This window comes from Molothrus ater, chromosome 2 (genome assembly GCF_012460135.2).
Source record: "Molothrus ater isolate BHLD 08-10-18 breed brown headed cowbird chromosome 2, BPBGC_Mater_1.1, whole genome shotgun sequence".
Classification (NCBI taxonomy): Eukaryota; Metazoa; Chordata; class Aves; order Passeriformes; family Icteridae; genus Molothrus; species Molothrus ater.
The window spans coordinates 113,480,772-113,507,416 of NC_050479.2; the positions used below are offsets into that span (position 1 = coordinate 113,480,772).

At 40.9% G+C, this 26,645-nt stretch overlaps 2 protein-coding genes across 5 annotated transcripts in view; one reads left to right on the plus strand and one right to left on the minus strand.

The window, feature by feature from the left end:
• The window catches only part of ARL13B (ADP ribosylation factor like GTPase 13B), a 33,419-nt gene extending 28,944 nt beyond the window's left edge, over nt 1-4,475 (minus strand). For 3 of the 4 annotated variants that reach the window (XM_036385304.1, XM_036385330.1, XM_036385312.1), the window contains exons 1-3: nt 4,236-4,475; nt 1,706-1,878; nt 280-350 (exon numbers count right to left, since the gene is read on the minus strand). In XM_036385304.1, the coding sequence (XP_036241197.1) occupies nt 280-350; nt 1,706-1,764 (130 nt within the window). In that variant the 5' untranslated portion in view covers nt 1,765-1,878; nt 4,236-4,475. The remainder of the gene's footprint in view (nt 1-279; nt 351-1,705; nt 1,879-4,235) is intronic. The other variant, XM_036385321.2, reaches the window with a different exon arrangement.
• Nucleotides 4,476-4,937: 462 nt separating this feature from the next.
• PROS1 (protein S) lies at nt 4,938-26,645 on the plus strand. The gene is made up of 15 exons (XM_036386620.2): nt 4,938-5,072; nt 8,528-8,685; nt 9,108-9,132; nt 9,449-9,535; nt 10,802-10,924; nt 11,055-11,177; nt 12,884-13,009; nt 15,049-15,170; nt 16,815-16,933; nt 18,370-18,559; nt 19,215-19,382; nt 20,404-20,572; nt 21,025-21,173; nt 21,884-22,097; nt 24,298-26,645. Exons 1-15 carry the CDS (start codon nt 5,012-5,014, stop codon nt 24,441-24,443), a joined length of 1,980 nt encoding a protein of 659 aa, XP_036242513.1. The 5' UTR covers nt 4,938-5,011; the 3' UTR covers nt 24,444-26,645.

Genomic DNA, 26,645 nt, shown 5'->3' on the forward strand with positions numbered 1-26,645 from the left:
ATGCACATTACTGGAATGGTCACCTGAAAGCAACTTCAGCACATGCACACAAGGAAAACAAGAGAAAAAAATCAAGTCCAATGACTGTATTGTCCACTGTAGAGTTTTTATTAAAATGTGATATATGGTATTTGGATGGTACAACCACCAACATTTTCTTTCAACAAGATGGGAGGGAGAGATACATTAAGAGATGCAGCAATATTTTCAGATTTAAATGACAGAAAATTAGGAATTATATTCTCAGTGCTTCATTTGAATGATAAATCAATCACTTACCTCCTTGAATTCCTCGGACTGTAGCAGTTTTCCCAGCATTATCAAGACCCACCATTATTAGTGTCACCTTCCTCCATAAGGAGAAAAGAAAACAGATATTTAATTCTTTTTTCCCTCTAGCTACACACCATTCACTCTATTTTTTTAAACACATGCACAGCAAATTTACCATCAAATAACAGAAAGAAGAGGTTTCAAAATACCAAGGCACCGTTACTATTGTGTGTTTGGTGTTTAATATGTCCAATCATCTGATCAGACAGACCAGCAGAAGAAGGGAGGAAATGAAAAGTGTCCTGTCATGGTCCCTTTAGCAATTCCTGTAATTGCAGTTCCATTCCCCTGTATTTTTACCATCTCTCTGCCTCAGAGTTCTTCCTGTATTAGATAATTATTTTTGTCTCCATCAGTGTGTCTGAACAACACCTGTGTTGTGCTGGAAATATGTGGGACTTACCATGCCTTTGTTTCTAGACTGTAAATGTGCAAACCAGAGGTGCTAGGAATGCACAATTTATTAGCAAACTTGTATACAGGTTAATATTTTCTCAGGATAGGATTTTAAAAGGCACAGGAAAATCATATTTATGTGTGTATACCTCAGTTCTTCCTCCTGTTCACAAAGACTCAGTGATCAAATCAATTTGCTCAATTTTATGCTCCCTTAAGTGAAGGAATTCTGAAAAAATGTTATTTGCAGACTTGAAAATGTAATACTATCAAACATGAAGTATAATACAGGTTCTTTCAGAAGAGCAAGAAACCTCTGAGAAAAGAACCCAAAAATTAAATTATACTTTAGAATCTCAAAATGCAGAAGCTGGAAGAGTGAGGCAAAAACCAAACAAACTTTACTTTGAGCAGCTTAGAAGCTTTCTGTGATGGAGTGACCAGAGCAGAGGACAAAGGAAGGATTACAGATACAATTTATCATGACTTCTGTCCAAATTGGAGAGAGGGGTTTAGTGGGTGGAGTAGCAGGTAGATAAGGAACTGCTGGGACACTCACAGCCCAAGGGTAGTGGTGACAGCTCGGAGTCCCAGTGGACACCACTGAGCAGCAGTGCCCCTCAGAGGTCCATACTGGCACCAGTGCTATTGAACATCTCTATTAATGAGACAGAAAAGGTGCTGAGGGCATCCTCAGCAAGTTTGCAGGTGAGTGGTGAGGCTGACACACCTGAAGGATGGGAAGCCACCCAGAGGGAACTGCACAAGCTCAAGAAGTGCCCCATGGGAATATCAGGAGCTTTATTAAGATCAAGTACAAGGTGCTGGGTCAGGGTATCAGCACATGGAGAAGAGGCCTGGGGAGAAAGAACTTGGGGGTGCTGGTGGGTGAGAGGCTGGACATGATCAAATATGAAACAATGAATAAAACACAGTTTGGGAAGGTGAGAAATGTAAAATACTCTCCCATGTTTACCTGACAGGTTCCCTCCACCGTTTCAACCAGTTGCAGCAATTGGCCATTAGATTGAACATCCCTCTTCACCAGCCATCCAGAGCCACCAACGCTGCAGGAATGATGTGGGCGGGCCAGAGCAACCCCAGGAGACTGGCAGAGAGACTTCAGAGCCAAGGTCTTTCTTGTCACTCCTAGAAAGAAAAAAAAGGACAAAAAACCATTAGTTAGGCACTCTGTAGAAAAAAGGCAGCAGCCTCCTGCTCAGTGTGTTATGTTCAGTCTTGTTATCGTTCCCTTTTCCATCCTCACACACTTCATCCAGCCCCCTCTTACAGATCTGGACAGCCACCACACACTGCTTATCCCAAATAATAATGCAAGGCCACAGCACAGAAGGAAACTTGGAGGCTAGAGGAACAGACACATCCAGCTACAAAATTTCAGTCCTTGTCTCACCAAAAGTGCCACAGCCCTGCTGACAGAGAATAAGGGCCAATTTCAAGCATGAGTAAAACTTACAAGAATATAACAGGATAAAGCTTTAAAAGCAAACAAAGAACATCCCTGCTAAGTGTATTCATTTAAATGTCAATTTTTTTGCACAAAAAGATCCCAGAGCAAGGAAGCTGGGGCTCTCTAGTGAGTATTTTGAGGAACTGGCAATGATATCTAGTAAATGTCACTAATTTAAATAAAAGTACCAAGTGCTTCCATCATTCCACAGTCCCACTTTCCACTCTTCAAGCAGAAAGAAACAGATTATTCCTCTTTTTGAGAATTATCATAGCAGGTCTCCTAAAGCTTGTATCTCAAAATTCCCTTCATATTTTAAATTATAGCTACCCTCAAACTAAGGCAATTTTAAATGATGGCAAAAAGTGAATAATTAAAGATCATAGCAATCCTGATCAACTGTGAGGGCTTAGATAATTTATAGAGGTAGGAACTGAACTCCTCCTGATCTTATGAAGCTCATTTTCAAGGATGCCTTTGCATGGGTCTGCTGTCATTCAGTGCCAAGAACAGGTCAGGTTTCATCCAAAGCAGAGACAACAGCTACTCTTTAAACATTTATATTCCATTATCCTCAAGAACCTGAGAATAGCTTCTCCATGGGAGAGCTGAGTATATGAAGAGTAGAGAAGTTCCTAAAATGAGCAAGATGATTAAAACTGTTTCAAGTATTAAAATCAAGCTCTGAAGAATACAAAATCTTAAAAAAAAAAAAGCCCACATGCAGTGGGCTGTGGTGCCCTCAACCCACGAGCAAGTCTGAACAAAGCTCACTTTGAGAACAGAGCCACACAAATTTTTAGAAAGCAAAATGTAACAGCTCAGTGAACAAAATGTGCCATTGTAGTTGTGTCCAATGACATAAATGTAACATTTTCGGTGCCTGAGCACCTCCACAGAGCAATTCCCATCCCATTATATAAAGACTATCTTTGCAAACTGTCACAAAATTGCTCTTGAGCCTATATATGGCCCAGAGCATTCAGATGGGATTCATGACACGAACAGAACTTATTCAAGAGCGAAAAGCAGAGAGCAGCTAAGCCCTAGCACAAGAATCTTGTTTAAATACAAAACCATAAAAGGAGGTGGGCAGGAATTGACAAATTAGATAAAAAATTGCAGAAAGAAACCACTCTAGGGGGAAAGGACATTCAACACTGCTGAAAATGTTATGGTTGGGAGGCAAATCCTATTCTACTATGCCAGTTTGAAGAGACTGGATCTTTGAAATATGTACAGAGCATGTCAGGTGTTTTATAGGGTGCACTAACAACATCCCAAACCTGTTCCAGATATTACATCTGTCAGCTTGCTGAGATCAAACAAAACCAACAAGCCCAAAAACCTGTCAAACTTATCAGTGAAGCCTGCACACCATTCAGTAGAGTACATTTAGTACATCACCTTCACTAGAGGCTTTTACAATACAGAATTTATTTCAGCCACATCAAGCTTTCACGTTCTTGGAAACACAGCTAAACAAATCACTTAGAAATGACCCTCCTCACACAATTTAATTATTTCACTTCCTGCTATAATGTTTCTTGTCTGAATGTCAATTATAAGTGCACTTTACTGTGTTTTATTTTGATATAATGTATATAACAGAGTGACTGAACAGGAAAGGAGGCATATTCAGCAATAATTTGTGAACACCATCCTCTCTGCCAGAATTGTAGCTGAGAGCTAAATGAGGTGCAACAACTGTGACATCCTGAAAGCCCGAGGCACTCAAATCTTTGTGCGGAACAGCTTTAGGACCACCATATTTCCTGTAAAGAGTTGTAACTACACGTCCAGCAGTTCAAGAGAGCATCTGCACTTTCCGGCCACGTTCCCAGCTTTCTTTTCCCATTTCCAAGAGAGCAGCAACTCAAAAACCCCGCACGTGTCCCTTGCTCCTCTCTCCCACTGTGGCAGCACTTTTTCAGTTTATAAGCCCAACGCTTTTTACAAAACCCGCTCTCTGAGAAGGACAGAGCCAGCCCTCAGGCTGCCGAGCCCCCCTGGGCCCCTTCCCCGCCCCGCTCACCGCTGCCTCCGCTGAGGCCCCGCAGCTCAATGGCTGCGCGCGGCCCGGAGCGTTCCGCCACGCTCGGCCCGGCCCCGCCACGGCGGCGGCGGCCGGTGGGGACCGGCGTGAGCTCTGGGCTGCGCTGGGCCGCTCCCGGTCAGCTCCGGGCTGCGCTGGGCCGCTCCCGGCGAGGCGCTGCTCAGGCGGGGCCGCGCCGGGAGCTCGGCGGCCGCGGGGACGCCGCACCGATCCCGTCACCCCGGGAGACAGCCGACGGCGGCCGGCACCGGACACACCTAATAGCGCGCACGCAGACGCCAGGAGGCGGCGCCGCCGCCGACCAATAGGAACGGGAGGTTCGCCCGGTGCCGGCGGAGGATCGGCCAATCAGCGACGAGGACTCGCGCCCCGGCCCCCCCGGCGCCGTCCGGGAGTAAACGCCGGAGCCGGGGCGGCCCCGCAGCCATGGGGGGCAACGAGCAATGCCCGCCCCTCCTGTCCCGCTCCGCTCCCGCCGGCGCGGGGCCCTGCCCGCCCTGCGCCCTCCGCTCCCGCCGGGGATGCCCGCCGAGCCCGCCGTGTGCGGCCGCCGCCTCCGCGGGGCGGTCCAGGCGCGACCCGCCCGCGTCCCCGCGGCGCTGTCCCCGGCGCCCTGGTGACGCTCCCGCAGGGCAGCGCTGCCCGGCCACGGCCCAGCCTCCCCCCGCCGCGCCGCCGCCCCTCCCTCCCGCCCCCGCAGCCTCGCCCGGCCCCGCAGAGCAGCAGCCGCGCAGTGCCGGCCGCCCCCGGGAGCGATGAGGGCGCGGTGCCTCCCGCTGCTGGCGCTCGCCATCGCCCTGGCCCAGGCGGCGACCTGTGAGTGATGCGGGGCGGGGCGGGGGACGCGGGGGCCGGGTGCGGGGCGAGGGGCGGCCCGGGGGCATCGCGGCCCCTCGGTTCTCCCGGGGGCTCGGGCCGTGTGTGGGGTGAGGAGCTCCCCGCAGCGGTTCCTGCGGGCCGGCCGAGCTGGGGCTCCGGAGCTGTTGGCGGCCGCAGCGCGGCTCAGCCGCCCACGGGAAGGTGTCGGCACAGGGAGCTTGGCTCCCTTGCAAGGACAGCCCTCGGGAGATCGCGGTGCGCTCGGAAAAGTGGCTTTATTGTGCAGTCCGACAAGCGGCACTCGCCCTGTTTCTGAATTCACACCTCTCAGCCTAAGAGCTACGTGCTCTCACATACAGATAAAAAAAAAAATTAAATAAAGTATTCCGTCTTTGACAAAAAAGACTTTGAGCTCAATAGTGGAAGAAGACAGTGTGGCTGAAAGCAGCAGAATTGCAGCTCAAAGTAAGGCTGTTTCTGGCCTGTTTTACTAATGATTAAACTGGCAGAACAGAAACCGAATGTTTACTATTCTGCAAGGTGCTGGGGTATCTGGCTTGGGAAGGCAGCAGTATCAAAAGATGAAAGTTCATTTTGTAACGTTTTTAACAGGTCCTAAAAATAAACTTTCTAATAAATATTTCATAATGATCTTTTCTCCTGTTTTTGTCACGTTTTTGGTTCCATTTATCTTCTCCACTGCGTACCTTGTCATTTTTCTTAAGAGCAGGAAATAAGCTGTCCTGCTCATCCAAAATTTCTGTGGTCCATATTTCCAGTTTCCTATGCCTGGCTCTGGACAGTGCCAGGGATTTCTGGAGTGGCAGGGGAGGAGAGGGAGAAGAAGAGAAAACAGCTTAAAAATGCAGCTCATGCCATTCAATAATCATAAAGTTGCCTCTGCAAGCCTCAGTGCAGGTGGATTTGGTCAAACATCAGGTGAGGAACACAAGGTGCAGGTAAATATTAGTGGCCAATTTTATTTTGTTGGCTGCATAATGTCACTGAGGAGCTTTTCAGGATACTCTTGTCACTGGAGTTACAGAGCTGTGCAAACAAGATTTTTATTCAGTTTTATTCAATTGCTTTCCTTGGCTGAAGTTTTAGGTAAGCAGCTCTAAGTTATGTTTAAGTGGCCCACTTCAAGCAGGTTTACAGTTGTATCTGCATAACAGAAGAGCTGTAAGAAACCACTGAATCTCATCCCCTCTCACATTTTTTTTTTTTTCTTTTTTAGCAGCATCACATTCAGATGCTTGCTTATCAAGCATCCAGTGGCTGCGCACCACCTCTGGAAATTGTTAGGCTCTAGAGTTGCACAAGGCTTCAGTGATCACCATGTGAAGCAGCCTGAGTGTGTTAAGGTTTAACTTGGTTTGGCAGGGTCAGAAATGGGCTGGAGTTTCCTGTAATCGGACTGGCAGAAGCAGCAGTCAGGATTTTTAGCTTTTAATAAAGGTCCTATCATAATCTTTGTAATTAGAATACACATGAATAAATACTCTGCTAATTCTGGCATGGGGATTGAAATATTTGCACTATAAAAACATGGAATTTGCTCTGAGTTACGTGTTTTATTTAAAGTCAGAAGTTATAGGAAATCAGCTTGGGAGAAGGATAAACTGCTCTGATATAGGGAAAAAGACTTGTTCCCATTGCCCCACTGTACTGAAAGCATGAAGTAGAAAGTGTTACAACTGTTTGTACACGTCTGAAAATTTCTTGTCTTTTATTTACTGTAAAACTATGTGAAAATGACAATGATGTAGCTAAAGGTCAACATCTTTGTGAGGGTAGATATCCCCCATGGAAATAAACCCAGCAGCTATAATACACAATTTTCCTATTTCTGTTGTCACTCCTTTTGCCTCAGGACAGATGGTCTTTCTGCATCTTTCTTATTAATGAGAAATAAAGCAGTTAATCTAATTAATTGAACTTCTTACATTTCTAAGCATTTCTTTCATTTCTGAGGTGTGCTGTAAAACCTTGGAGGTGAGCTGTACATCCACCTTATGCTCAGGAAATCTTATTTACTGCCTTACCAGGATGATTAGTTTTACCAGAATGAAAGCAAATAGATTAGTTTGTAGTTACAAGCTCAGCCCATGTCAGATTCACTCAGGAGGCTGTAACACAAAGGTTTCTTCAGGTCATTGCCCAACGTTGCAGCACTTCAGAATGTTCCCTGTCACTTAGTAGAGACCGTTAATGTGTTTAGGATGGTGTGATTTTAGTTAAATGTTAAATCTGTCTCCTTTCAAGCCCTGGGCCTCATTAGCTGCTCTTTCTAGTCAGCTTCTTTAATTTTTTTCTTTCCTGAGAGTGCAGAGGAACTGGGAGCTCTTCTCTGGCACTTGGCTGCTGGTGTGGCTGGTGAAGGTGCTCTGGCTTTGAGGAATTGTCACAGGCAGTACTGGATGGACTTTGTGTGCTTAAGTGGCTCTTTTCTGTGGAGCTGGGATGAATATGTACAGCCACCAGACCTGATGAGCACTGCAGGTGTCACAGCCCTCACACAGCTGGGCAGCTCTGACAGGTTAAGTTGAGCAGAGGCTGAGGAAAGGAAAGTGTGCTGCACTCCAGTTAACATCTGTCATCTGCTCTCTTTAACCCAATCAGCTGGACTTCTTCCAGCTGTGCTCATCCATTTTTCTCTTGATCACAAGCTATATTCCAAAAATTAAACCAGGCAGTCTAATTTAGAGGCTGTTCCTGGAGTGTTGTGTGCTCTGCAGAGAACATTGAAGCAGACATCTTTCATTTTTAGTGTCACTTCTCAATGTTCAGCACTTGTTAAAAGTCACTAAAATGACAATAACCAGATACATGAATATTAAGTAATGACTCATACTGGGTCTGAAACATAAAAGCTGGCTAGAATTGTTTTACCTTGTAAAATGTGGATGTATTTATAGATGGTCTGCCTTGATATTCCCAGGATAGCATTCTCACCTTTGTCCTGTTCTTCACTGTTCTGAAAAAAAAAATGGCATTTATGTTAATTGCATATAAGGGGTAGCCTGACTTTGTAAGACATAATTTTGCTCTCATAAATTTTATAGGGTCAGAATATCTACTTGCAGATCACTGAAACCAGTAATACAATCAGCTTGTTTTATCTATTTGTTGCTTACATATCTCACTTTGCAATAACCATAATCTAAAAAAATAAATCTTGTCCTGAGTATGACGTAAATTATGCTTCAGGCATGGATGCTATTAAGGATAAGTAGCACAAATTAAGGATTTTTTGATCAGAAACAGCTCCCACATAGAGAATCCTAAAATGTCTTGCTCACATTTTTCAAAACAATGGCAAACATCAAATCCTGACTAAGTATTTAATTAATTTAATTTGTGCTAAATTCTGATATTTGCTCAGTGTTCACAGCATTTTTCAGCTGTTGCAAAAAGAGATAAATAATAACAGAAACTTTGTTTCTCCCAAGTTTTATCCCAGCAGTATGCCTCTCAGTTCCTGCTGAGGAAACGCCGAGCAAACTCTTTCATGGAAGAAAGTAAGAAGGGAAATCTAGAAAGAGAATGCATTGAAGAATTATGCAATAGGGAAGAAGCCAGGGAAATCTTTGAAAATAATCCTGAAACTGTAAGTATTTCATAAGTATCTATGACATAGATAATAGTTCTTTGCAGAGGGAAAGTCAGAAGCACATGGAATTTACAGGTCCCAATAACGACACTGGGCAAGATCCTCCCATTTAAAGAGACAATTTTCAAAGTAATTCTGACATCCAATTCATTTGCATTGCGTTCATTTTGCAAGTGTCCAATTCAGTGCAGTATTTAAATCTCTCCACTGAGGCTTGTGTGTATTAAATAATCTTCTGCTTTAGCCCAAACTACAGTCATATAAAAAAAACAGGACTATATTCTGTTACTCAATGTAACTCTTTTCTTCTTTTGTAGTTATAATACCCATATACTTCAGAATATATTCAGTGATGTATTTTGTTGTCATTTTATCTACCTGAAATTTTTCTTAGTGTTTATTTTTTTTTCTTTCTGCAGGAATATTTTTATCCCAAATATTTAAGTAAGTACAAAAAAAACCACCCTAAACAACTGTAGTGTATGATTCATTTGGGTAATACTGGTTTAGTTTTTCTGCCCCTAGCACTGGGATGATTTCCATGCTGATTATAGTGCAGAGAATGTCCTGTGTGCTGAGATCCTCACAGAGGCACTCTGAAGGTTGGGCTGTCATGAGCTGTCTTTAACATGCCCAGACCAGTTTTGCTATTCAGGCTGTGAGAACAGGCTCTTTGAAGATGCCATGCAGCAAGTGGTGTAATTTCAGTGTAAATGAGTTGTTTGGACCCTGAGCTGATTGTGTGGCTTTGCATTTGCAGGCTGCCTTGCCTCCCATCGAGCAGGGGTGTTCAGGGTGGCTGCAGTCACTCCAGACTCTCCAGCTGACCTGAGGGCTTGTGTCAAGGGTAAGTGCTGGTGTTGGAACACACAGTGGCTAAAAAGCATTTCACAAGGGCACAAAAAGAGACAAAAAATGGTTTAACTCAAGCAAACTCAATAATCAAAACCAGAAATTGACCAAAAAATGTGAGGTGAGACAGAGCATTTCCAGAGAAAGCAGTTTAAGTGACTGCTTTTAACTTTAAAAAGATAAAGGAACACGATTGACTGCAACGTGGAAGGCAGAGTTCTTCCGCAAACAGAAGCGTCTTGCACCAACCCAGCAATATTCCCCAGTGTTTCCTCTGTACTCTACCACATCTTAAACAGTTATGCCAAACCCTTTGCCTCTAGCAAGTCATGTTCTGTCAGGTAGAGTAAGAGAGTCTCTTGTTAATTGTCATTTCTACTTCTACTCTTTGGCCTGTAGTTACATTAACAGCTGAAAATTTCAAAAACAAAACAAATCATCAAAATATTATCTGGAACACAGTCATTGATTCCAAACAAAAGGTCACAAAGCATGAAACTTGGGATATTTCTCAAATGTTTGATTTTTATGCCTATGCATTCACAGGCCCAGCGTGTATTATGTTCTTTCCAGTAAATTCACAGCAAGCCATTTTTACCATATTTCCTACTGTCACAGTTTAAACCTCTCTCTAAACCTTCTACAGCCTGGTTATATCAAAGAAACTTCCAGTTAGTTTGAATAAGAATACTTATCCTTAACCACCTGACACTATTTTTATCATTGAAAGCAATAGAAGGCAAAAAAAATCCTTAATAATTACACTGCACATGGTCATGGCTGAACATGTTTTCCAGATCACTTTGTAATAGTGCAGTAAATTACCAGTTTCTCTGTCTGACCACTCTTGAACAGAGGAAATCAGCTCTCTAACCTTGAGTTCTTGAAACTTTGATCTTTCTAGTGAAATTTGTGATAGTATGATGGGGGCAGAGCACTGTTTTTTAAAAACTGAAATACATATTTTAAATATAATAATATCGAGTCTAGTCACATCTTGCAGGGATTAGCTTAGCAAGTAATTTGTCTTCTAGTTGTTTTCTGCCTAACATAGAAAAAGTACTGGTGGCTTTGTATGTTCTCACTCACTTAAAAATTCTTGCTGACAGAATGTAGCAAGATTTTGTAGGGGTGCTTCATATTATACATTAAGACCTTTCCTATTTCATGACCTGTGGGAAGAGAAGAAGAAAGACTAAAGTGATTCTTGAGGAGAAATAACCCCAAATAACAAGGATCTTTCATGTTTTCCATCCCACAGAAATTTCAAACCAGTGCAGCCCCCTGCCGTGCCATAAAGATGGATATAAGGATTGCATCGATGGACAAGCCAAGTATACCTGTGTCTGTAAAGCAGGATGGAGAGGAGAGAACTGTGAGGAAGGTACAGTCTTCAATTTCATGGCATGTTGGTTCTCAGAAGCACAATTACATTTCTGCTATGGAATAGTACTTGCAGCTGGTCAGTTGATGCCTTCTACTCAGCTGAGAGTTTGATTCCCTTTTCTTTATAGACATAAATGAATGTGAAGACTTCAATGGAGGTTGCAGCCAACGCTGTTCCAATTTCCCTGGGAGCTTCCGTTGCCTGTGTGAAGATGGCTACTTCATGCATTCCAACAAAAGGGATTGTGGAGGTAGGGAGACTTCAGGGGAACATCTTTCCATGCCACCACAGTGCCTGCTGACCAGAGAGAGGGATGGGTTTGATCCAGTAGTTCCATAAATGCTCTTGCCTTGACTCTGAAAAATACAGCTCTGGTTTAGTTTGGCTGCTCATTCCTTACACACTGCAGGCATTTGGACAGCCAATAATGAACCAGACCAAGAAGCAAGGAAAGAAAGAGGGAATGGCTATAGATGAGATTCTGCTTCATTACTGGAGTTTCATAAAGCTCATTTTGGTCTCACACCAGTTTCACATATCGTTTAAGCACACTGAAACAGGAATCTTAAGTGATACAAATAGCTGCTATTGTTACCATGGAAATTCTCTCTGGTAAATACTGATTTAGGCTAAATCACTCCTAATTAGCCATGCTGCTCTTTCTGCAGTTTGAAGTTCATTGGGGAAGAAACTATTAATGAATCCAAAAAATCTCTTAATGGAGAGAAAGATTTTTCTTTGATTCACCCAGCATAATTTTTTCTGTGCATGCTTGTGTCTACTGTTGGCCACAATCTACATGCTTCATTCCATTCCAAATAAATACTGTGTATTGACATAATTAGCAGTTCTTACTACATTTTTAGAAAAAATGACAACTTCATTCCATTTTAATGGAACAACAGTTTTGGATGATGTCAGATAATTTTGTTTGTCTAAAGACATGCCAGAATGACAAAAGACTGTGGGTTTATGAAAGAGGGCAAGCAGATAAATTGGTTAGAACTTCTGTAATTATTGGAAAATCTGGTAAAAAAGTTATCAAAGATAAAAATAGACTAATATACCTTAGTGACTTGAGTGTTAGTTTAATCATTTGATAAACTGCACTCAAGTATTTTATTACATGCAACTACAGAGTTAAACAACCAGGAATTTGGAATACACTTATTAACTGTAGACGAGTAGTCTCAATTCAAGGCAGCTTTGACTTACTGCAGTTTCAGGACTCCTAGCAAGCCAGCGGCAGAATCTCCTGTGCAGCACCATTTCCACAACTGCTACAAAACCACAGAGAAAACCAGAATGATCCCTGCATCCACGAGTGGGAGTGAAGTACTGCCAGGGATCTGATATTTTTCTGTCTCAAAGACACTTAGTAAGATTGATACTATACCCTGAATCCCACTGTCACATCTGCATTGGGAAAATGACATTGACAAATTGAAAACAAGACAGAAGATAGACACTAAAATGGTTTGAGGGGTAGAGAGAGACAGTGAGGGACTTGAACACCTCTCAGCATAGCCAATTAAAAGAAAACTGACATGAATTGATTGTAGCATGGAAGAACCTCTGATTGGATTATCTCTTGTCTTTCTGGATATCTTTTTCTAAGATGGAATTTTACTATGCAGCCTGGTTTAGGTTATGGAAAATCTGTAGCCTGTTTCTCTCTCTGCCTTCCTAGACATGCATCCCTTTCCCTGTTACTCACATGAAGGGATGGGAGAGATAGGCAGGCAGAGAATTTTTTCAGTGGGGACATACAGAAGTATCTTCTACAGCCCTCTGGAAATCTTTCTGGCTGTAGCTCTAGTCTGCTGTGACAGCATAGTAGAGCTACCAAGAAATTTTGCCAACCTCACTCAGTTTGCACAGTGTTGGATAAGGTTGGGAAGAAAAATGGTATGCAAGAATGGGAGTTGTTTTTTAATAACTTGTTTGTGTTTCTAGATATAAATGAATGTGTGCTACATCCAAACATCTGTGGGACAGCCACCTGTAAAAACACCCAGGGGAGATATGAGTGTGAATGTCCAGAAGGCTACACATATAATTCAACTTCCAAGAACTGTGAAGGTGGGTCTTTGCTCCAGCTCCCCCTTTTTCATATCTTTCATCTTCCCTTTCCCCCTTCCTTTTTTAATCCACTTCTATACCAAACTCAGCTCCTCATCTACCAGTGCATTTCTGAATATTCATATTCTTTATTAAATTAATTGTTGTCAGGCTGTATTACATGACAGTGTGGCAGTTCTCTTAAGTTTTTTTTTTAATGTTTTTTTATAAAGATCTCAAATGTCAAATAAAACTATTCCTAAATATCGAGAGAAAGAACTGTGAAAAAAAAAGGATCTGCTCCAAAAGAATCTATCCTGAAATGACAATCTGGAGAAAAAATAATTTCCAAAGTTCTGTAACAATTATAGCAAAGCTGAGAAGTATTGGTAGCTTGCAGTGAAGTAGCAAGAAGCCAGTCATACAAAGACCATAACTTCTACAGTGTTGAAAGTGTTTGCACATTTGTCTTAGAATATGTTTCTATTTCTCTGCGCTTGCTAAAGTTTCTGTTTACTGCACATCAGAAATTTAATTTCAGCTGTAAACAGATATCAAAGCTCTTAGAGTTTTACAATGAAGATGAATCTTCTACACTGTCAGTTTAAGGAAAATCTATCAGTGACTGATTTTTATTTTAAAAGCTGCCTTGTAATACTGCTCAGAAGGACACAAAAGCAGCTTCCTGGTGGCCATGAATCTTTTGCTCCATGGCTTTTCCTGCAGGTCTTTTGTGCCAAAGCTCTGCACAGTGGCAGTGTTTACATATCCAGGTGTCAGCTCTTTGTCCAGTTACTACGGGATTAAAACACTACTGACAATTTCCTGTTCCTGTGTGCACCAAAGTGAGAAAAATTCACAGTAATTAATTTTTACTCCTCTTAGGGTTTCCTTCAGATAAATCCAGTTTGATACAACCCACATAAGTGTTGTGTTTCTACTGGGACTATGGATTCAGGAGGTTGCAAGATGACGACATTCCAACAGGGAAAGTCTTACCTCCCTAGCAGGAGGATTATGCTGCTAAGCTTTTAGACCTTGTTGTAACCACATTAAATGAGTCACCAAATCCTGTCTAAGGACAGGATTGTGCAGCCTGACAGGAATGTAGCCTTACAGAAATACTAAATGACATGAGCTTTTCATTGTCATATTGCTTGTAGGTGGCTAAACTCAATTATGCTTAGTAGGAAAATTGAATTTACATACATTTATGCACTGCTATCTCTATGATGACAGATACTATTAGGCTGAAGAACAGAACAGGGTTTGTTACATTTTTCATTACCTCTCTTTCTCCAAGCAACAGCAAAAAAAAAAAAAAGTATTTTAGTCCTAAAAACCCCCAGATTTAAATGAATGCATTGGTACAAAATTTTTTCTTCCCACTAGAAGGGCTATTTGTTTCAGAATAAATTGCAGTTTCTTTAATCTGAAGCCCGAATCACCCTTATTGGAGTCTCTTGTCAAGAAGAGATTCTGTTTCTATATTAGAAATGTGAAATTTACATTGGCTGTTTAAACAGCCTTTCATTTCTAAATTACTTATTTTACACAACCTACTAAATAAAAAATGAAATTCTTTTATTGATTTAGCTTAAATCACAGCTCAAATCAGACTATTCTTCTCACAAGTAGATACTATCTGAACCTTAGGCATTATGAGATTATTGTAAGTTATTTTAAAAGGTATTTTGCCCTGAGATTATTTGGGGGTTATATTAATAAAGCACATTCTTTCTTCACATATTTGCCCTATATACTTTTAGTAATCTCAACTGTCATCGAGTCTTACAAGGAAAGCAAGAGATCTGAGACAGAATGGGATTTGCGCCATCTGTGGTAGCAATTTATGAGGTCTCACTACTCAGCCACCTTGTGCCTCAGAAATCAGACCAAATTGTCTCCAGCTCTGTGCTCCAGGCCTCTATCAGATTACTAAATCACCTTTTGAATTCATGTTATTCCAGAGAACCTCTCTTGTCTGTTACTCCATTAATTTGTTTTAGTTTTCAGTCTGTGCCATGAAAAAAAAATCTCTCTGCTTTGATTTCCACTAGATATTGATGAATGTGCTGAAAATATTTGTGCTCAACTCTGTGTGAACTCACCAGGAAGTTACAGCTGCTATTGTGATGGCAAGAAAGGGTTCAAGCTCTCTAAGGACATGAAGAATTGTGAGGTAAAAGTGTGCTATGTAAAGTTCCATATGGAAAACCACAAAGTTTGGTATTTCTTGATGAGAAGATAACATAGATTAAGGAAAATAGGAAGCTATTTGAGTACTGATTAAAAATTCCTGAGAAAATGCTGGGGATTCTGATCTATGGTTTGGCTCACAAAGCAGCAGGGATTTGGATGCCATTCAGTTCATGCATGCTCATTTACAGGAGTCCTGTCAAAAGCAGCTTGCTTTAGCCAGGCATCTTTATTCCCTGCTGCTTCCAAAATAAGCCTCAGCTTTCTCCTATCAAACAAATAATTCCTGCTCAGCCCACTCAGAGACAGAATGTTCCATTTGTCCATATGTTCCCAAGTTTTCCTTAGGCTGTGCAAAAGTTTTCACTCACTGTTTCAGAATTACTCTGTTTGGATTGAAAAAAAAACCTGGATTGTTTTCCACAGTTCTCATCTGCCATAGCTTAAGGAAAAGCACTCAGTAATACTTGCCAGTTGGAGAACATCTTGCAGCCAAAATGGGTTGCTCTTGATCAGTTTGAAAATTTACACTTCTTAGGAGCAGAAAGTTTGAAACTCCAGGGAACTGGGATTTAAGGACTGAAGTCCAAGGATTTTTTTGTAAGTGGTTCTCTGTATACTTAGAAAAGTTAGGGAGTCTGAGATGTCATGTGAAGTGAGCTCAGATAACTGCCAACAATAAAACATTTGTAACAACAATAAAACACTTCTAACAGAGTATAACAAAATTTGGCTTAAACTGCAGGAACAAGATCTGACACAAGTTACAGAATCTGTGTATTAGGGCTTGTTTGTACTTTCTGAAATTTAATGAACAGCACTTGGCAGTCATTCCATTTCATTTTGCTCATCCTTGAAATGGTGAGATGTAATGAGGCTGGAAGATGCTCTTATTTTCAGTACTGTTGTTCAACAGCGATTAAGTCTCTATCTGGAAGTTAGTTTTATGCCTTTTAATTGGGGAAAAAAGATCAGTCAGCTGAAAATACATTCAATCTAAAGACTAGTGACACCAGGAGCCATCAAATGAAGTAGCCATAAAATCCAAGGAGAGCACCTGTACATTTAATGGAACTGATGCATCAGGCATAGCAAAATCAGAGTAGAAGACAGTCACAGAATGTTTTGAAGGATTCAAATTTGATCAAAGAGGCTTTGAGGCTTCTACTTGTCCATAAGCACTGTGATTCTGCAATTTCTCTTTAACACAGTCTTCCCAAGGTACAGCCCTTGTCTATTCCCTTCTAACACCTGAGCAAATATAGATTCTGCAGAACTTTAATAATGGAGCTGGGTAGTTCCCTAGAAGGTGGGTGTCATATATCCCTGGTGAAAGAAAAGTGCTTGATGGAAGACTGGAATTCTTAATTCAAAAACTAAGTATTTAAATATTAGTTTCAATCCACCAGAACTGTGTGTCAACCTGGATTATCCTCCAGCAGTTTAAATAAGGGATGTTTAGAAAACCAGAACCACACCATTTCATTTGTACGTAGGTATTCAAGTTTAAAAAAAACCCCAGAGGTTAGCCATTACTTTAAAAATAAAAAAGGCTTGCAGGCAACAACAGGAGTTGCTTCATAAGCTATGACAATGCATTACAGCTTTTTTTCTCTACCATTTTCAGTCTGTTACTGAGTGTATCCCACTGAATCTTGAAAAGAATTATCAACTGCTTTACCTGGCAGAGCAATTTATAGGAATTCCTGTTCTCTATTTAAAGTTCAAACTGCCAAATGTCACAAGGTAAGCATTTGCTATTGATAAAAGTATGCATTGGAATGACAGACATTTGTTTCCATTAATTTTCTGAGGGTTTAGGAAGAATGCATTGCATGCCTAAATTTTATCACCATCTCCCCCTTGGATAAGATACCTTTACATGATGAATGAATGAATAAACAAGAAGGCATTTAGAATTATCAACATAAAATTCAGAACTTACATGAAAATACTTACAGTATGCCTTCCAGTTATATGTGGGAATGGTTTTAGTTTGGATGTTGCTGCTGCTCCACCCCTGCTCTGGGTAGAAGCTGGGACATGTTCTGTCCGTCCTGCTGAGCCACAAAATCAGGCCATTGCCCCCCTGCCCCTCCCTGGGCTTCCTCTCACACACAGAGTGTCCCAAGGATACCCACAGAGCACAGTACCTTTTCTGGCACCAGCTGGATGATTTTCTTTACAGCTGTCAGAGCGATTGCCCGTGGCACTGACCCCTTTATTGCTCTTGGACCTCTTTGCTGCAGCAGCAGAAATTGCAGCATTCCCTGACTCAGTGACCCAACAACCGGAAGGTAACAGCAGCAGCAGCTGTGGAGCTGGTGATCCCCAGAGCCTCAGAACCCTACAGATGGACATAAATACTGAGAACTCTGCCCTCTGCTGCTGTTCCAAGTTGACCGGGCACTAATGCTGTCCTGGAAGAGCTTTCAGAGATGACAAATGTTTGAAGTAAATACAGAGCGGTTTTGGGTGCGTCTGGCGAGGGACAGCCCCATCTAGGGGACACAGAGCAGCACTGCGAGGGACAGCGACCCACTTCTGAGTTAGAGCTGCCTTGGCAAACCCCACCTTCCAAATGCTTTGCTTTCTCCTTTCACCCTTAAACTGTTTTGTCTAGTCCCAGAAACTACTAGTTTTTACTCTACTTCTACTCTCCTCTAATGCACAGTAAATCCTAACTTTTCTACATACACACACTCAACCTAGATCCAGCCAACAAATCCTCAAATGAGAGAATGAGCAAATTCTAGGTTATAGTTCTTTCAGGACAACACTTGGCAACCCAGCTGTACTGAAGCACATCATAGATCTTCTGTTTTGTCTGCATTGCATTCCTAAAAAATGCAATAGGAATATTACATCTCTCTTCTTGCTCAGGGGACTGGGATATCCTTCACAAGTGAAGCTCAGAGTGAATTTGGGAGCTGCACCAAGGTTCTTTCAAATCCCAGGTCAAGGTGTTATCCTGGAAACTTCCCACTGGATTTGAGTGAACAAGGCTTATGTTCCATTCTGCTTTTGACTAACTGTGCAAAAAAGTCACAACTGCTCAGATTTAGAGACACCAAAAGTTGCTATCTATGAACTTTTCTCTGACCCTACTAATGAGTTATCCTAGGCTGTACAATATTTCACCTTTCCTGTGTTCTTATTAAGATTCCTTCTTCACAACTCAGATTTACAGCAGAGTTTGATTTCCGGACGTACGACGCAGAGGGGGTGATCCTGTATGCAGAATCCCTGGACAACTCAGCGTGGATCTTGCTTGCTCTTAGGGATGGGAAGATTGAGATTCAATTCAAGAATGAGTTTGGAACAAAAGTCACCAGTGGAGGCAAGGCCATTAATGATGGACTGTGGCATATAGTAAGTTGGATTTCCTTCTCCCACGCACTTCCTTTTACTCACTGTGGGAAGATGCTGATAAAAAAGGAGGGAGAAACTGAGCTAAACTAAACTACTAAAAGGCTTAAAATGATGCGCTCAAACCCCAGGTTTAAAAACCAACCAAGAAATGCACAGGAATGCCTTGCATCAGGAAATTCTGCTACCTTTTAACAATCAAAGAGAAGATAATTACCTCTAGCTATCAACATAGCAATTAATTTTAAACATGAAAAGGAAAGTGGCAGGATATTCAAAACTGTGATTGCATGGTCAAGTGCACAACTATTGGATACTTTGTGTTTAGAGCGAGTTTTACATCTGCTGGACCAAAACTTCATCTTGCTTTTCAAGCTTCTACACCTGAGATGAAAAGCCTTTCTCACACAATCTATAGAGCACACTAAATTTTTAATGTCAGATTTTGTTTGTTACCCTCCTGTGAATGTCCCTAGATACGGGCAGCTGTCCTGCATCAAGTTTAAATAGTGACTGCACTAAAACTCTTTTACAAGGTTTAAAGAAACATTAGTCATGCTTCATAGGGCTTACATAATTATTTTATAAAAAAATTAAAAATGAATATATTCTACATTTTTGTATGTGTGTATAAGTAATTATTTGTATTTTATTCCAGGTATCAGTTGAAGAATTAGAACACAGCATCAGTGTAAAAATAGCTAAAGAGGCTGTGATGAGTATTAACAGCCCAGGAACTCTGTTTAAACAATCCCAGGGTTTCTTGGAAACCAAGGTGTACATTGCAGGATTGCCTCGCAGAATGGGCGGTGCCCTTGTTAAGCAGGTAATTAAATAATAAGACTAATTTTGATTGATCATGCTCTGTTCAATTGTGTACTCCTGGAAGTCACAGAAGGAGCAAGCCTGGCATGGAACTTGTTTAGAAAATGAAAATGTGGTTATTAAACCACTGTTATGCAAATAAACATGTGTGAAGCTTTTCAGTCTGCCTTCGGTAAGGCTTCACTTGTAAAAACACAGCACTTCTGGTCTAATCTTTGAGGATCTGTAGCCTGTTTCCTAATATGGCTTTAAGATTCCCTAAATCACCAGCACTGCTGCTGCTGAGAGTGCATTTCAGGGTGATTCGTGTCCTGGTCCTGGCTTTTGCTAAGCTCTAAATAAGTGCAGCATTCACTGTGCAGGCAGCACAGTGAGCTTTCATTTTTACAAGGTTTTACAACAGCCCAGGCTGGACAAGGCCCATGATTCTTTCAGTCTCCCAGCCTCAAGAATGGCTACAGTCAAATTGTTGCAACTGTCTTCTTTACAGTCCAGGAGCCTTCAAACTAATTGGCAATCTCAACAGAGTGTTTAGATGAAAAAAAAATAATTTAAAAATCAATTTTGCTGAAAAGCAAAGCAGAGAAAAAAACATGGAACAATACAATAACATCCTTTATCCAATAGAAAACAATTCCAGAAATTTCTTTGTAGTTTGGTATAAGAAAGCTTTGAACAAGGAGCATTGCTAGTGATAATTTTCTTTCAGCTACAGAAAATCCGCTGTCCTTTTGTCTCGGTCACAACACAAGCTTTAAAAGTAGAAGCAATCTCTTGTCCAGATCCCTGGCAGCAAAGTGGGAAATGCTAAACCATAAATACCTTTTGAAGGCTGAGGTACCAAATGCCTGCCACTTGGTTTTCTCCCAGCATCACTGCTGTAACCTATAGCATTGTTAAGACATTGCTACACATGGAAATTGCCTACACGGAAATAAGCTAATATGGAAAATAATGACTCATTATTAACTTTTTAAACCTAACTTTGGACTCAAACCCCCAATGCTGTCATTCTGCTGTAGATTAACCCTCGTCTGGATGGTTGTATCCGGGCCTGGAACTTGATGAACCAGGGACATTCAGGAGTAAATGAAGTTATTCAAGAAAAACAAAGCAAACACTGTTTAGTATCAGTGGGGAGAGGATCCTTCTACCCTGGCACTGGAATGGCAGCATTCCAAATAAACTATAGTAAGTATTTTTCTATTCCCATGTTTTTTGTTTGACTGAGTGATGGAACTGATGAAATTTTAAAAGAAAGAAAATAAAAAAAGGCACACAAACTAAGCTATACACTTCTGCATCCACCAGTGATTCCCTTAAGTTCTCTTAGGAATCTGCTTGAATGAGGATTCTGATGACAGTAGTGTTATCTCTTCAGTTTCTGGAGTGCTTTACATTCAGAAGTTTATTTGCAAAGATTGGCCACTGTTGAAGATCCCAGATTAAAAGTTAGTTGGGTTGGTTAGTTTTTTATTTTATCTGCTTGCATTTCTTTAGAATTATAGTTCTTCCTTTAAGTTCAAAAATTTAGCACTAATATTTCCACAGTAGGGAGGAGATTTAAATACTAATTTTTAACCCCGTATTAATTTGTCATCAGCAGGTGGATTTACTAATTTCAATTATTCTCTTTAAAACAGATAATCTTGACAGTGCTGAAGATTGGCTAATAAATGTGACTCTGACTATTCGCCCATCCACAGACACTGGTGTTATGTTTGCCTTGGTTTCTAATGAAACAGTGCCTCTTGCATTGTCCATAGTGGACTCTAACTCCTCTGACTCACAGGTGATCTTACAATTCTCCTAGCAGCTGCCAGGTGAAAAATCAAACTAAAAAAAAGCTACTCACACACTTGCAGTGCAGCTGGTAGCTTCAGTATTTTGAAAATTAGATTGTGTAATAATGTGCAGAAAATATCTGTCTATTAATGATTGCTGCAGCAGTGACTAAGCACTAATCACTCTTGCCAGGGAGATTATATTATGTAGTCTGAGCTCAGATTCATCCCATCATGTTTTCCTTAACTTTTCCTTCCAAATGCACAGAGCAGAAAGGGAACTATGAGCAGTGTATGCAGTAAGGGCATCATGTTATTTCCAAATTATAAACTGATGTTGTTGTCCTTGAGTTTCCATTTACATCCCTCTACATCAGCCATCCCAAGCTAGAACATAATTATACACCATGGTTAATCCAGTTTTTTTCCCAAAATAAGAACCTGTAGTGAACACTTGGGTACCTTTAAAACTGTAGGTGAAACAGGATTTCACCTCAGAACTGTAGCCAGAGTTGTTCCTTGTAAAACATTCTCACTTATAAATTTAAGAATGGCATTCATCATCAGAAGTGATAGTTACACATCAGCTTTTCCAGCTAAAGGTACCAGTATTTAATATTTTCTTTTACTTGCAAATACAAAGTGCACTAGGGCCAAGTATAATGATTTATTAAAGTTGCATTTGACATTTTTGGTGATCTACCATTCTTCCATCTAGAAAATCACTGTGACCATTGGGAACATCATTGTTGCACAGCTGGAATCAAAGAAGTTATGCACCCCCAGAAGAGTGCAGGTTGGACTTCTAGTGACCAAACAGGAGCTTGAACTGGCTGTTGATTCACACACAGACAGAAGCAACTCTGAGCAACTCTCAATTCTGCATCAGGCAATGATGGCAAATGTTGTCACCTACCTGGGTGGCCTGCCAGGTGAGACCTGTTTCTTTTCATCAATTCATTATTTCTACAAGTCTGATTGTATTCAGCCTTACCCATGCTAGGAAAAGCCTACAATTATAAAAAGAAAAAAAAAAAAAAAGGTTTTTTTCCGCTCAAGTGCCTATTGTTTCCTCCAGTCATTTCAGCTTTGGAGGCAGCCAGCTTTTTAACTTAAATAAGTAGCATTATTTGGACATTAAGACAGGTCTCTAGAGGTTTGAATTTGGAAAATACCTTGATTTTCGAGTTGGGTGAGCATTGTACGTTTCTGAAATGCCACCATCTGGCACAGCTGAGGAACTGCATCAAAAACGTAAGAAAAGCAGGTATTTGTAAATAATCCAAGTGTCAGAAGTGCAGAAGGGGAAGTCAGGAATATGGTTTCAGCAATTAAACTGTGAGTGAGAGGTGACTCGCAATCTTTATGAGACAGAGAATGTGTTGAAACAGCAAATATTTCATTCAAAGCAAGCTTCAAGTTAACATTATTGAGACATAATGTCAACATCATCCTTATCACAAGGATTATTTTGTCCAAGAAGTGTGCACATACTTCTGTATGAATAGTTTGACTTCAGGCTAAATCAAGAGGAAAAATAGCATTGCCCCAGTGAGAAATAGTCAAAACCTGAATTAAAACTCAAAAATTGCTAGAGGAAAGGTGCCATGGTTACAATGTTGCTACTTGTAGAGCTTTTCTGTATCATGTTATTATTTTATGGTGAATGAATCACAGTTCCTAAGAAAATGCTACAAATTTGACTGACATGTCTTGAATTGACAAGGAATGAGTCAGTATTTACTTAGTAGAAGTGAGTCAGCAGTTTAACAGAGCCACAGTAACTAAGATTCCAGTCATTTCTTGGGCCTCTTCATCTTTGTGATGCTTAAATGATTCTTTTTTAGTACACCGCCAGCCACAGAGAAATCAGCATCTTGAGAATGAAGAGGTTTGCATTATTCAGGCATCCCAAAGAGATAAGAAGCAAGTATGAGTTACTTGCTGCTCCTTAATCTCACTTTTCTGTCATCTCTGTTTTTAAGTTTTAAAAACTATCTTAAACATGCAAATTACCACAATAAAACAAAAACAAAACAAAACAAAAAAACCCAAGGAAAAAAAAAAAAAAACAAAAAACACAAAAACACAAAACCCCCCAAAAAAAGCCTCTGCATTCAAGAACCCCATGCATTTCATGAAGACCAAAAGTCTCCACTTTTGATACCCCTTTCCACAAACTAGTAACAGTGGTGGGAGTATTCCCCTGTTATTTCAGCACAACCAGTGCAGGTTAAATCAAACTTCCATGGTTCTGTGACAACCAGTGTTTTCCTCACTGAGTGAAAAAAGCAGAAGGGAACTCTTCTACAGGACTCTGTGCAATACCTCAGCTTACAGCAAAATAAAATCAGGAGAAAACAGCATTTCTGGTTCCTCAGATAACCAAATCTATCTCCTAAGGAGGGATAGGGTGATTAACAACTGAAAAAACATAGGGTGCTTTTGAGATCAGCTCCTAATCACCCTCATTCTAATTGCTGAAGGTGCTTGCATCCCTTAGGTCTACCTTGTAAGAAGCCAGTTGTACCCTAAGACTTGTGCTTAACATATTGTTTCCTGCAAACATATCCATGATCTGATGCTGCCCTAAGACAAAACAATACCTAAATGAGCAGCAGATAAAGTGAGTCTTTCACAGAGAATTCACTTGGAAGCAGCAGTGAGGAAGCAGGAAAATGTGTGAAGTTCCCAGGGGTGCCCCAAGTGAGAAGCTGCAGATTTGAATCTAGAGTAGCTTCCTGGCAGAAGCAGGACAGTTCTTTGTGTGACCTCTAAGCCCAGAAACAGCTGTTTGTAGCTCAGAGCAGGAACAGGGGGCTCCAGGAAACAAACTCTTGTTGTTAATACAGGAAAAGCTACTATGGAAAACATTCCTAGAGTTCAGTTTCTGGATGGGAACAGCCTTCTAATGCATATTTAACATTTTACTGGCTTTCTCAGCTTTGCTGACTTGATCTTGATCTTAAAGAAAAGGGAGAAGAACTCAAGTGTTGCCTGCCAAACTGCTCCTTTTCTCCCATGACTAAATAATGGATGGGGAGTGGAGTATTCCCCATGTTTTGACTGACCTGAAAAATCCATAGAAACTTGCATGCCTTGGCCTAATGAACTGAATGTGTTTCTGTGCAGATGTTCCTCTGGGTGCTACACCAGTGACTGCTTTTTATAATGGCTGCATGGAGGTGAAGGTCAACAACAGACAGCTGGATCTGGATGAAGCCATTTCCAAACACAACGACATCAGATCTCACTCGTGCCCACTGATCATGCAGTAACTGTTCAGATCTTAATTTAACTTTTTTTTCTTTCAGATGTAATTTGTGTAATTAGTCTCATGCCATAATGGAGCTTGCATTGTTTCATGCAAGATGTGCCAGGGAAATAAGCAGCAGTATGGTTTTCTCCCTTTCAATATAGAATGGAGGGAAAAAACCCTCTCTCTTCAGCTGGAAAGAGACAATCAAGATCAAAATTTTGTAAAACATTCTTTTATATATCAGTGGGAAATCTTAAGGCTAGATTTATCTTTCATGTTCATGCTATGTCCTTTGACATATTTAGCTTGGACAGAAAGTTTAGGAATTTCTGTTTAGAAAAAATTTTACATCTTCTATTTCGTATATCAGCACAAAGTTACAAGTTGCAAATAATTTTGATGTATTAGAATCTAAATGAAACCAGACTTACTAAACTTTTTCAAGCATAACATGCAAAGAAAAATCTCTACAGGTTTTGTAATATGTGCTTTTGGTAAAGGAAAAAATACCCTGGAATCTATATCCCAAACTCTCTGTGAATATGTTTACAGGTTGTATCTACGGTGGTAAAGCAACTTCAAAATGGAAGTGTTTCTTTAAGTAGCTCAGTTTTTGAAAACAGTTTAGTCCAGAATACTGGACCAGCTTTAATTTGTCTGTCTTTAGAACCTAGCTTTAGAGTTTGAAAAGAGTTCTGGATCAGGTCAGGTCATTTACTTTCAAAGTGGGCTAAAATACACCCCAGGCAATTTTGAAAAACAGAGGAAATGACTTGAAGGAAGGAGCTCTGGATCACAGGACATCAATCTGCAATTTGCTGAGTAAAACCAAGGAATTGCAGCAAATACTTCTTCCATCAAACCTAGCACTGTTCAACATAAGCACAGTCTGATGATCCATCATATTCCCTTTATTTAGGGTAACCTTGCCTTCAGAGAGCTCCAGAACAGGTTTATTTGTGAGCCCTGCTGCCATTGAAAGCCCGAGTTTTGCCAGTAACCTCAGAATGTAAAGTCATATTCTGCTCAACCAACTTTAATAAACCAACAGGTAATTAGAAAAGTATTGCTTTCCTCAGGTGTGCTGATTTCAAGCATTTCCAATATTCCTTTAAGATCCTTTGAGTGTTCTTTCCACTTCCAAGCTCATTTTCACAGCACCAGAAGCCTCCCTGTGCAGCTCACCTGGTGGTTTTCTTAACCCCAAACCAAATAAATTGCAAGAGAATTGCTGTGAGGTGTAAATATATCCTCTCATCCATCAAGCAGAGACATTTATCTGCCAGCATTGCTGACCCCAGCTCTGCTGTCCTCACTTCAGAGACTGAAGTGAATGTCCAGAAGGATGGATTGTGACAATATTCATTTGGAGGACTGCCTTTCTCCAGGGATATTCTGAGTGACATTAGGGAGGTTTCTTCCAGTGTTAAATGCAAGGGTTAGTGCAGAATCTGAGCCCCTCTCTCAGTGTTATTATTGCTTTGGCTGAACTTATTGGTAACTTCACTTCCCACTTGGGTAGTGCAATGCAGGATTTGCTCCCAGCTTTCACCCAGTACGGCCCAGCAAGAAGCTGACATGGCTCATTGCCATTAATACAAGATCATTTTTCTAGGATGGCATGGAAAACAAGCTTGGAATTCTGACTCCATGCAGGGGAAATCCTTTCCTGCAGTCACCCTTCCCTGCTCTTCCACCATACCAGCACACACACTCTGCATGCAGGTGTTAGTTGGAGAATAACTTGACTGAAACAAGCAGGTTTTGCATGCAAGGCAGAGCTGAATTGAGACTTGTGACATCAAATAAACACATGATCACTTTATTTATGATATCTCTGTGGCACCCATTAATCTTGGAAAGCCCCTGGGTCAGACTCTGCCTCATACAACAAGCACAGAAAGTAAGAGATGAGGAGCACAAAGCAAGTGTCATCAATGTTCTAAGTGCTTCTGGCCTGCAGGAACAGAAGAAAAGGTTTTTTGCTGTTGTTTTCTAGATTTTTTTTTTTAGGTTTTGTTTGTTTAAATGTAATAAATTGTATAGAAATGAAAGGAAAAACCAATCACTTTGTCACACAGACACTATTTCTCTTTGTTTTCATGGAATAATACTTTAGGGTTTTGTAGTTAATAATGAAACCTCTGCACTTCTTTTTTAATGTAAAAGTGCCTCCCTATTGTAAGAATTAAATAAAGCAGCATTTGCAAGTTTCTTTTCA

Excerpts from the sequence above, each read along its gene's own strand:
- PROS1 (XM_036386620.2), top strand. The coding sequence starts at position 5,012 with ATGAGGGCGCGGTGCCTCCCGCTGCTGGCGCTCGCCATCGCCCTGGCC. Across the intron at positions 13,010-15,048 it reads AACTTCCAAGAACTGTGAAG|ATATTGATGAATGTGCTGAA; the intron begins GTGGGTCTTTGC and ends GATTTCCACTAG. Across the intron at positions 19,383-20,403 it reads GCGGTGCCCTTGTTAAGCAG|ATTAACCCTCGTCTGGATGG; the intron begins GTAATTAAATAA and ends ATTCTGCTGTAG.